The 11,664-nt window shown below is 47.1% G+C and overlaps 1 protein-coding gene across 4 annotated transcripts; it reads left to right on the forward strand.

Annotated features, from left to right (window-relative positions):
* The first annotated feature begins 754 nt into the window (after positions 1-754).
* klhl15 (kelch-like family member 15) lies at positions 755-11,238 on the forward strand. 4 transcript variants are annotated; one of them, XM_088638662.1, is made up of 4 exons: positions 755-1,730; positions 1,885-1,972; positions 3,196-3,907; positions 5,164-11,238. In XM_088638662.1, exons 1-4 carry the CDS (start codon positions 1,652-1,654, stop codon positions 6,271-6,273), a joined length of 1,989 nt encoding a protein of 662 aa, XP_088494788.1. In that variant the 5' UTR covers positions 755-1,651; the 3' UTR covers positions 6,274-11,238. The 4 variants fall into 4 exon arrangements, with proteins under 4 accessions (XP_088494788.1, XP_088494790.1, XP_088494789.1 ...); XM_088638663.1 differs by having other exon boundaries at positions 756-1,142; XM_088638664.1 differs by lacking the exon at positions 1,885-1,972 and having other exon boundaries at positions 755-1,142.
* Positions 11,239-11,664: the final 426 nt, after the last annotated feature.

The raw sequence follows: 11,664 nt of genomic DNA on the forward strand, positions 1-11,664 counted from the left end.
AGCGAATCGTGCATTTGTTGTGTCACGTTGTTAGTTGTGTTGAAATCATTGGACTCGGTAGTACGTTACTGGAAATTGCTTCCATATTTTTTCTAAGGCAATACAGCTGCAGAGGGACAGCGGGACACTGCCACACACACACACACAAAGGGCGGGAAAAGAGGAAAAGCTCGGTGACTATGACTCAGTCCTGTATTGTGCTAAATTGCTTTTTATCCCAGGGTATTACCCTGCAACCCAGGTGGCCTGGCCACTACCTGGATGGGAGACCTTCTGGAAAAGCTAAGGTTGCTGCTGGAAGAGGTGTTAGTGGGGCCAGCAGGGGGCGCTCACCCTGCGGTCTGTGTGGGTCCTAATGCTCAAGTATAGTGATGGGGAACGCTATACTAAAAATAAAGGCACCGTAATTCGTATGAGACCTAAAACCGAGGTGCTGACTCTCCGTGGTCACTTAAAATCCCAGGGTGTTACCCTAGTGTCCTGGCCAAACCTTTCACAATCATGGCCTCTTCACTGAACTGGCTTCATCAATCTGTTCTCCCCACTGAGAGCTGGTGTGTGGGGAGTGGACTGGCAAACTCTGGCTGCCGGCACACTATCCAGGTGGGGCTGCATACCGGTGGTGGTGAGTCCCCATGACCTGTTAAGAACTGCAAGTGGAGTGTCCAGAAAAGCTCCATAGAAGTGTAAGAAATTACTATTCATTACGAAACTGCTTTTTAGAAAAAAAAAAACCCTTATTTTATCATACTTACACTGTAAAACAATGTAAAGTCGTAGAATCTCGCAAAGCCAGGGTACCCATACGTTTTGATATACTTTGCGCCCACAGAACGCCGCACTGGGACCTGAGACCCCACGACTGAGGCGATGAGACTCTGGCCAGCCCCGCCGCAGGAAATGACGTCAGTGCAGTCGAGAACATGGCGTCTGTGTTGGCCATGAAAGACGGAGGTAAACACTGTCGGGATATCCACTGAAAATAATGCGCTTTGCCAAAAAGGCGAAGAACGACAAAGGAGTCGCTGGCCATGCGTGTTTAAAACCCGGTCCCTTGTTTTCGGATACACAGCTTTAATCCATGTCAGAAGGAGCCCGATCTCTCTGGTCGAAGAGGGGTTGTGTGGAGTCGCATCGCCGAGGTAGGAGCCGATAGATTCTGTCTTGCATTTCCCCCAGCGTGTCGGCAGTGCTAGAAGAAGCTTGTCCACCTGCAGCACACATACACGGGAGTGCCCTTATTTACACCTGGCCTGCTGAATTGGGTTCGGCACCTTGAGATGGGACACCGAGAGGAGACACGATTGTCGGTAATTCGGAAAGCCCGATACCGGCGCCCAGGCATGGGCTGTGCGATTCTGTACGTAAACTTTGCTACACAATGAGGTTTCCCAGCCCGCGATGGGATCGTCCCAGCCTCCCCGTGATGTTAATGGAAGAGATCGTGAATTGACAGTTGCAAAAAACAAAACGCTCAAAATGGAGCCATTACAATAAGACTTGGAAAGAGGATGTTGTGGCTTTTTAACAGATTGAATTATCCTCTTTTCAACATGTTATACAGCAGAACTGCACCCCGAGTGAATGTTTGAAGTACGAGCTTTGCGCATCGTAACGTGGTGTGACTTTAAGGCCAGCATCCTGCTGCAACATGAATCGGAAACTGAACTATTTTAAAGAAAAACAAAAGCCTTCTCAAGTGCGAGGTGAAAACGAGGCTGCGCTTATGCGTATGTGTTATCGTGCTAAATGTAGCGTTGCATGTTCTTTGCAAATCAGTCTCTGTGTCACAGTGTAGTGGCATGTTGGTGATGTTTTTTTCTCTCTGAAAAGGGGCTGTTATCGCCCTCGCTGGAGACTGAAGTGCTCTCTCTTTATTCACAGAGCAGGGAAAGCACAAGCAGAGAAAATGTGAGCTTCCCCACATTACACAGTCTGCAAACCCCACGTTTGGCCTGGATGTACCGAAGAGGTAGTATTTCAGTCTCCCTACTGCTGAGAGTCTGGCCTTCTCTGAGGCTGCTGGACTGTTCTCACCTGTGCCATTGTGAATACATTCAAGTCTGTAGCAACTAAGGCCCATTCTCATCTTCTTTAAGTAGCTGCGGTTCTTGATTTTTTTCCTGTCATTTTTAAATAGCTTACAAATGAGTGTTTTTTTGCGTGTGGTTAACAACGTAAAGCTATGAAGTATCATGCTGCATAACCTGGGACACCAGAGTTATTTCATTTTGCTGCTGCAGGCATAATAATAATAAACTATTTTATATAGTACCTTTAAAGGTACTATATACCTTCTCAAAGTGCTTTACAGAAAGACAACAACAATACAAAAATCCACAAGATATACACAATGAGAGGAGACAGTAGATGGGGGTACTGGATACAGCAGGAGCAGAGGGGTGAAGAACAGAACCAGTGAAGTAAAGGCCCTTCTGAAGAAGAAGGGTTTGAGTCTGGATTTGAAGGGGTTTAGAGGAGGTGACTCTCTGATATCCTTGGGGAGAGAGTTAACAGGAGCAGGCCCTGTCACCAATAGAGTATTGACAGGAAGTACCGGAACCTGAAATTTGAAAACAAGGTTATTCTGTAGTAAGGTGTGTATGTTTTGGAAATACACGCTCTCATCAATATTACCATATTTGAATTGAATAAACACTTATTCACCCCGTTAGCTGTAATTAGAGATTGCTAATGAATTGACTAACATAAAGGCGCACAGTCTAATGACTTTCAGCTCTAAGCTTCCTCTCCCCCCTTATCTTACAGAGCTGTGTGCTCGGGTCTCTCCACATCAGAACAGACTCCCCCACCTCCGCTCCCTGCTGGGCCGGGATTAAAAATGTAAAAATGACCAGAAAAAATCAAATGTGCATTTTACTCGCACAGCAGTGATGATTTAGCTTAACCAGCATGCATTAACCATTGCTTCCGGTGTTAATACTGGATTGGACAGGCTGATTAAAGTCGTCTTGTTGCCCAGCTATTTCAGCACTGCAGGTAGGGACAGTAGAGATCCAGACCTTTTTCTTTTTCCGTTTTGTTGCTGTTATGGCCCAGGTAGTAAACTTGCTTCTGATGTTGTCCGAGTAAAGCCCGGTCAGCTGTCCTGAAGCCCAGGCTGCGCGGACAGCGTCGTCTCTGCCCTCGCCCCCGGTCCTGATTGCTGTCGCTGCCTGTCCGCCCGCCCCGCAGGTCATTAATGGCAGCGGACGTGGAAGTGTTCATCTCCTGCGACCACGACAGCAGCGTGTCGTCGGGCTTCCGGGCGCTGTACGAGGAGCGGCTTCTGCTGGACGTCACGCTGCTCATCGAGGAGCACCACTTCCAGGCGCACAAGGCCCTGCTGGCCACGCAGAGCGACTACTTCCGGATCATGTTCACGGCCGACATGCGGGAGCGCGACCAGGACAAGATCCACCTGAAGGGGCTGACGGCCACGGGCTTCAGCCACGTGCTGCAGTTCATGTACTACGGCAAGCTGGAGCTGAGCATGCTGACCGTGCACGAGATCCTGCAGGCCGCCATGTACGTGCAGCTGACGGAGGTGGTGGAGTTCTGCTGCTCCTTCCTGCTGGCCAAGATCTGCCTGGACAACTGCGCCGAGGTCATGCGGCTCCTGGACGACTTCGGCGTCAACATCGACGGCGTGCAGGAGCAGCTGGACGCCTTCCTGCTGGAGAACTTCGTGCCGCTCATGTCCCGGCCGGACTTCCTGTCCTACCTGAGCTTCGAGAAGCTCGCGCTGTACCTGGACAGCGACCGGCTGAGCCGCTTCCCCGAGATCGAGCTCTACGAGGCGGTGCAGGCCTGGCTGCGGCACGACCGCCGCCGCTGGCGCCACACCGACTCCGTCATCCAGAACGTGCGCTTCTGTCTGATGACGCCCTCCCACGTGTTCGAGAAGGTAGGACCGCCTTGTCGCCTTTTACTGCATCTCGCGCCGCAACAGTAAATCCCCGAAGCATCATGCACTGCTGTGGCTATACAATCTGCTTCACCCTGTCATGCCAAAGAGCAGAGCACAAAATATCAGTGATGGTTACAGCGTTCTGGGCCTTTGCATTTGTTGTAGATGAAATCAACTTTGATTCAAGAAGCCTGTTTTTCCTTTTTTGGGTAGCTGGGAGCCCTGCAGCACGATGCTTGTGGTTAACTGAGAGAGCAGCGATCCTTCTGCCATGGGATTCTGGCTCCTGTCAAGCTCAGTGCCAGCGGGCCGTATCAGCTCTGCTGGATAAATGAAGCAAGAGGGTTATTTATTCTCAGGCAGTAGCTTTTTTTTTTTACTCATTTACATCTTCCCTTTTCTTCCCCCCCTTGTCGCGAGAGGCGTTGGTCTCCAACTCCCATGAGGACTGTAACCTCGCTTCCTGCCGTCCTGTCCACCGAAGTGCTGGACGTCATTTGTCCTTTGCGCCCTTTGTAGGTTGAAGATCTGTGGGCCGCATTTGTCCCAAATGATCTCGGCCCTCAGTGAACATTTGTTGCCTACAATCTAAACTACCTTTCCTGCCCCCGGGCTTGATGCATTTCAGTCTTGACAGGTTTCAGATTCAGCACCTCTTAATGTTATGGTAGCAATATCTGTTTTTATTTAAATGTAAGTATGATTGCTTGAGTTTGAAATACCCAGTACCTGTCCATTGGGTTATTTATTGGCCGGGACTTCAGAAAAGAAACCCAGAGTAGGTTAAACTGCTGCACAGTGGGTTTCTCTATCCAGTTTCATGTTATTTCTTCTCTAGCAGACCTTATGATTAATGGTGTCTACAGCGCTTCCCTAAGGAATGAAGTTGCACGGAAAATATTTCAGTATTTAAGCAGAAGGGATGGACAGGCTGTCAGCATAGTCATCTCTTTAAAAAAAAACATCTCCGAATGAAATAGGGAATGTTTCGTTGCAGAATGTTTAGAAACATTCAAATGGTTGAAAGATTAGTTTTTTTTACAAAAAATCTGTTGCGGTTAAGTTGAGATTACCCTTTCCTTTTAACCAAAAACGTGGGATGAAATCCAAAGTATTTTGTTTCCTGAGGGAATATTTCTCCGTGACTGCTGGACAAGCACTGATCGCTGGTGTGTAAGTGCTACCTTGTCCCGACCTTTGACCTCTTGGCGAGGCCCCCCCCCCCCACTCACGCGTCCTCTGTCCTCGCGCAGGTGAAGACCTCCGAGTTTTACCGCTACTCCAGGCAGCTCAGGCACGAGGTGGAGCAGGCGCTCAACTACTTCCACGGCGTGAACGAGCAGCCCCTGCTGGAGATGAAGTCCAACCGCATCCGCTCGGTGCGGCCGCAGACGGCGGTGTTCCGCGGGATGATTGGGCACAGCATGGTCAACAGCAAGATCCTGCTGCTGCACAAGCCCAAGGTGTGGTGGGAGCTGGAGGGACCCCAGGTGCCGCTGCGCCCCGACTGCCTGGCCATCGTCAACAACTTCGTGTTCCTGCTGGGCGGGGAGGAGCTGGGGCCGGACGGCGAGTTCCACGCCTCCTCCAAGGTGTTCCGCTACGACCCGCGGCAGAACTCCTGGCTGCGCATGGCCGACATGTCGGTGCCGCGCTCCGAGTTCGCGGTGGGCGTGATCGGGAAGTACATCTACGCCGTGGCGGGCCGCACGCGGGACGAGACCTTCTACTCCACGGAGCGCTACGACATCGTGGAGGACAAGTGGGAGTTCGTGGACCCCTACCCCGTCAACAAGTACGGCCACGAGGGCACCGTGCTCAACGGCAAGCTCTATATCACTGGCGGCATCACGTCCTCCTCCACCTCCAAGCAGGTGTGCGTGTTCGACCCCAGCAAGGAGGGCCTGACGGAGCACCGCACGCGCCGCACCCAGGTCGTCACCAACTGCTGGGAGAACAAGTCCAAGATGAACTACGCGCGCTGCTTCCACAAGATGATCTCCTACAACGGGAAGCTGTACGTCTTCGGCGGGGTGTGCGTCATCCTCCGCGCCTCCTTCGAGTCGCAGGGCTGCCCGTCCACGGAGGTGTACGACCCCGAGACGGACGAGTGGACCATCCTGGCCTCCATGCCCATCGGCAGGAGCGGGCACGGCGTGGCCGTGCTGGATAAGCAGATCATGGTGCTGGGGGGGCTGTGCTACAACGGGCACTACAGCGACTCCATCCTGACCTTTGACCCCGAGGAGAACAAGTGGAAGGAGGACGAGTACCCCAGGATGCCTTGCAAGTTGGACGGCTTGCAGGTGTGCAGTCTGCACTTCCCCGAGTACGTACTGGAACACGTGCGACGCTGCAGCTGAGGAGCGGATGTCCGCTTCCTGCTGTTTGTGTCCGGGACCCCCTTGTATTTTAAAACCCAGCCGTTGGAATTCCCCCCCCCCCCCCACCCCAAGAAAACTAAAATCCAACCTCCCCCAAAATGAAAATCTCAATCCTTGATGAGGTTTTTAACAATAGGTCAGTACTTACTACAATATTCAGGGAAACTAACTTTCCTGATTCTCTGTTAATTGTTCTGAGGTAGGAGTGGGGTTGGTCAGAGGAAGGTGAGTAGGGTCAGTTTATGCATTGAGATTCAGTCTCAGGCTTTTAATTCTTTCATTTCTTCTCTAGTTCAATTTTCATACCATACTTTTCCCACAAAAATAAAGAGAGAGATCCGCAGTTTCTTTGTCATTTTGGCATACCCTCAACGTTTTCGTTCTGTTCATATCTTGTGTAGAATTCACAGTAGGATCTAACCAACAGTGCAGTCATTATCTCGCAGTGGACATGGCTCTGAGCTCATGAGTGCGTTTCTGTGATGTACTCTGGCGTTTTTACACACTTTCCTTAAAAAGAGCCTTCAAGTTGGGTCACACGGGACTTCGTCTCCTGCTGGTGTTCAGAGAGTGCAAGTCTGTACAAGCTGTTGGTGTCACATGGAAGCAATGTCTGTAGTGGGGGTGAAACGGTTAGCTAAGGATTGTATGTATGTTGTTTTTTGTTAATCCTGTCTTCTGGAGCATTGACTGGACAGGTGCCTGCGGGTCAGAAACTGCACTGGCCACCCCAGTGGCATTGAGCTGTGATGGAGACGGGCCCTGAGGTCTCAGCACCGGGGCTCAGTGAGCAGCAGCGCTTTGGGTCAGTGCTACAGGAGCTGTAAAGTTGCTGTCTGTGCAGGGCCGCCTACTGCTGTCAGTTCCAGGCCCTGCTGTGGACTGCTTGTGAGTCGTTCAGGTTAAATGTTCGTCTTGAAGAGTAACTCTCAGAAACTACTTTGCATTCGGTATGTCTGAGGACCACTGTAGTGTCGGATTGCTGTAAACACCCACGTGTGCCCATCCTCCCCACTCCCGACATCAGTTAAAGACACTGAGCGGCGCTGATGGCCAAATTTTCTCGTGGTTTTTTTTTCCCCATCGATGCTTTTAAACTTTGAAAAACACTTTAGGTTGATTCTGATTTCCTGCTCAACAGGAAGAGATGGCTGTGCCTCTCAGTACGTCTGTCTTAATGATGGCATATAAAGGCTTCTTTAGATCTTCAGGGACGTTGCTTATGCATAAGTAACACACCTAGTTATCCATGAAACGGTATATGTATGCATTCAGTATGATCTAAAGAATTTACTTAATTACCAGAACTTTATCACATGCAGTCAAGGGAAACCTAATTCCTATGCCATCAGTATATGAACTTCTCAAAGATCACACATTATGGGTAGGTTGTGTGTGGCTTGACTAGGACTTTAAAGCAGTGAGTAGGTACTTCATTTAAACTGAAGGATGGCAGAATATGCAAGTTATTCTGTCCTTTGTTGTACAAAAAGGTCTTGCCTATTTTCATATTTTAGCAGTTGTCCGAGTGAGCAGCCCCACGTCTTCAGGTCCCAGACACCGGGCAGTGTGTGACCCCTGACTGCACGCAGCCTTGTCTCCTGCTGGCCTCTTTCCTCTCTACTCACAGGGAGCTTTTGTTTTTGCTAGTTCGTTTTTCTTTAACTTGTAACCGTAATTTTGAAAAGGGCTATGCCATTCACAAAACAGTGACAAAGAATCCTGTTCGATTTAGTCCTACATCTGAGTTTTCCAGACATTAAAGAAATACTTTAGCCTAAGAGATCTGCAATAGTTGATTTTATCATTTTGTAAAGGAAGCACTTTCTTTTAATAAAATGTTATTAATAAGCTACATCCTAGGTGATTCTGAGTTGATTCCCTTTTTAAAAATTTAGTACTGTAGTTGATTGAATATGATGATACAATTCAATGTAAGCTGTTATTTTGTTAAGATATTTATGCTAACAAAATCAGGGCCACAGATACAGAATAAAACATGGCTCCTGCATGCAAATATTAACCCCTATAACATGTAGTACTATCTGTTTGAAAAATCTGCAGAAACAACTATAGTATTTCTGTTTTTAATTCTATTTCTGACATTCATGTTACATGAAATATCTAACCTTATTAGTACATTCACACAAAAAGTACGACTTTTTTGTTTGCTGCTTAAAACTTTCAGACGCTGTCAGTATAAAAGTAAAGTAACATTATTTATATGACACATGAGCTGCAAAGCTTTGACTTTTTTCCGTACTGTTTGAGGGACAAAAGGACAGTAGCTCGGATTCCTCTGGAGCCCTCTCTATTGATCATAAATCTGGTGGTCAGTTTTCCTTAAGGATATTCCAAACCAGTAAGTCTGTACGTCTGCATTACAAACGGACTGACGCAGACGGGTTAAACATCATTCTCATTGAAACAGCGAGATCTGTAACCACTTGTGACCTCACACCAAGTTTGAATTGAGATGTCTGTCATGATGCATGGGCTTTCCCCTACCACATTAATTTATCATCACATTAGGTTACAGCTGTATCGAAGTGGCTAGATGTTTTGTTGGGCTGAAGGCTTTTGCCATCTTAAGGATTATTCTGAGGAGCTGAACTCCTGTTTTCAGTCAGTCATCCAGTGAATGTAAGAACTTCCTGTGTTCTAGATGGAGATGTCATTTTGTAACAATCACATTGCATTGAGTGTAGTGAAGGAAAGGGTACTTTTAGGAAGTAATGCAGTTGAATCACAGGGGTAGGGGGTCACAGTGCAGAAGAGGTTCATCTTTAAGCATTTCAGTTCAAAGTCATTCTTTGTTGCTCAAATAAACTGGTGTTTTTTTTTTTAGTTTGGCACAGTTAGGAGTTGGAGTGCTCGTCAGGAAGAGCCCTCTTCCCTTTGCGTCTGGGGTGAGCGAAGCACGATTAGAGAGACCCTCCCGCTGGGAGCGCCCAGTAGCGCACTGCCCCCAAACCCTGCTCGCGGCGCCGGGCTGTGCTGCGTGTCTGCGCTCCGTTCTCTTGGGTCTGCAGGCTGACGTTCCCCCTGCGGGCAGGGAAGAGGCTGTTCTTTTCTGTTTCCGTCGTTCCCTGTGTTAGGCATGTCTGTTTCCAGATTTATAGCCTTGGCAATCTTGATATTCTTCTCGCTGTAACTGTTCCTTTTACTTTTTTAATGCAAGCTACCTTACAGTTCTCAAGTACGCCTGTTGACTCCTAGCAGGGAAGAATTCTCTTAAGCCATACAGAATCATGGCCTTTTACATAAAAAGCAATTTTTCCAAAAAAAAAAAAAGGTTCATTTTTAGGGCTTTAGGCACATGAATTAAATTAAATGCCGTTTAGTGTTGTACATATTTAATGAGTGTCTTCAGTATTTTCTTTAGTGAAATTGCGCAATTTGTTTGAATGGAAAAACTTTGTTAAGCCTCTGCTGTTGTCTGGCACAAAGAATGCTACCAAAAACAGAATGTAAACGCTGTCTTTGCCATTTCTCCCCGTGTTTGGTGCGAGTTTGAAGTAGCTGCCTCTCGGCGTCGTTTCAGTGTGCTGCCCTTCAGCCTGTGCTGGGCTTGCTCTTTCCCATGTTCCCAGGAGTTCTGCAAATTGTGGTCCTCATGTGCCTGCTGAAAACAACAGGGGAGACGAGCCCTGGTTGAAGACTTTCTGGATTCTCCATGTGGGCCAATGGTATCATTGGTCTTGTTCGCCATGCCCACCAGGAAAATCAAGATCACAGGCTTTTAAAGATTGAGACCTTCTTAGGCATTGTGGGGTACCCTTTGATTTTGCACATACCACGCGTTCCTCGGTTGTTTCCCACTTGTCATTTCCTCAAGCACAGCTGAGCTGCGAACTCGTGCTTTCACTGGTACATGTGTGTGTTTTCTCTCAGTCTGTTGAAGTGGATCAGCTTGTAAAAACAGTTAAAATAGCAAACAGTCCCCGTCCTTAATCCTGAATCACTTTTCCCTCCACAACCCTCTTTCATGAGTGATTCACCTTTTAATTCTTTCATTCCCATGTCCTTTGTAGTCTTGATTGCATGTCTCAATCTCACAGACAGTGCTGAAAGAATCGCAGCCCAGCTCGTTACTGTAAATGCCAGGGAAGATGCTTCAGGTCACGCAAGGCCTGTGAAATGAGTGGAAGACGGAAGTATATTTTGCACTTTTTTGGGGGGCAATTGCTATTCTTGTAATAATACTCCCTCCCCAGCTGCTGCAAATGGACCACCCAGATGAGGCTTTGTAACATTCATTTCTTCAAAACGAATGCTGAATAGCTAACGTGGTCAGAAGGCATTTGCAGTTTCCTAAACTAGTCCAGGTATGTTTTTAACAAAGTGCTCCCTGTCTATGCATGGGCTGTAACAGCATCGAAAGGGGGTTGTTAGCACATACTTGGCTGTTCTTTCTTTCAGACATAAATGGTTTTAGAAAGTCTGGATTTTTAACTCCATGTGTTTTCCTCAACTCTTCATAGTAACTTTTTTTCCCAGGCACAATGAGAAATAACCAGCAACATTTGGACTTTCTGTTTTTCCCCCTGTCTGGGCGATGCGGTGAAAGGGAAAGTCCTCTTTAGTAGTTTCTGAATGACTCTTCTTTTAATCCTGACTTTTTTTGTTGTTGTTCTGTCATGTTCATTTTTCTTTTTACCTGTGTCGATATTGTGTATATAAAATGCCAAACTGCAATCTTTGTACAGTTTATTTTTTTCTGTGCAGTTCAAAGTGTAATATTTTTAACTAGTGCACAGTCTGTCATTATTAGATTTTTAGAATTACTTACATCCTGTCATTGTTCCAGAAATCATCAAAACTCTAGGTTTTAATGATATTTGAGAAGATTAAATAACTGAATTTATCTTTATTACAAGCTGATTGTTCACTGCTATTTGAACACTTTGTAATTTCTTTCCAGGAATAAATGTTCATATTGTTCATCTGCCCGGTGCCATTTTTTCCACTGATTTTATATATTAAAATGCCTTAGCTAGAACGTGAAATGTACTGTAGACAGTGGAGTTTGTTGGTGATCTTGCATTAGACTTTTAGTAAATGTCAACCAAGATGTAGATAGGGAAAGGAACTGAATCAGAACTGTTTGCAGTCAAAAGCTCATTGCCATCCCTAAGCTCTGGGCCTTGCACAGGTTTAAAGTATTGCTTCAGGCTAGTGTAATGAAACTATTTACCTCTGCATATTTAAAACTCACAAGTGAAATCTCAGTTAAAAAGAAAAGTTGCCAGTCAGCCTCTTCTTGGATGCTGTTTGTGACCGAGCCCACGAAGAGGAATAATAATTTTGAGAGGTAGTTGGGGACAAACTGACACTACATCCCAATACCAATACCAGGAGCGGACCAGC

The sequence above is a fragment of the Lepisosteus platostomus genome, chromosome 7, assembly GCF_059453375.1.
Source record: "Lepisosteus platostomus isolate fLepPlt1 chromosome 7, fLepPlt1.hap1, whole genome shotgun sequence".
Lineage (NCBI taxonomy): Eukaryota > Metazoa > Chordata > Actinopteri > Semionotiformes > Lepisosteidae > Lepisosteus > Lepisosteus platostomus.

Bases quoted from the DNA above. Each gene is read 5' to 3' on its own strand.
- klhl15 (XM_088638662.1), top strand. From the start codon at position 1,652: ATGAATCGGAAACTGAACTATTTTAAAGAAAAACAAAAGCCTTCTCAA. The intron at 1,731-1,884 runs GTATGTGTTATC...CTTTATTCACAG, and splicing joins AAACGAGGCTGCGCTTATGC to AGCAGGGAAAGCACAAGCAG. The intron at 1,973-3,195 runs GTAGTATTTCAG...CCCGCCCCGCAG, and splicing joins GGCCTGGATGTACCGAAGAG to GTCATTAATGGCAGCGGACG.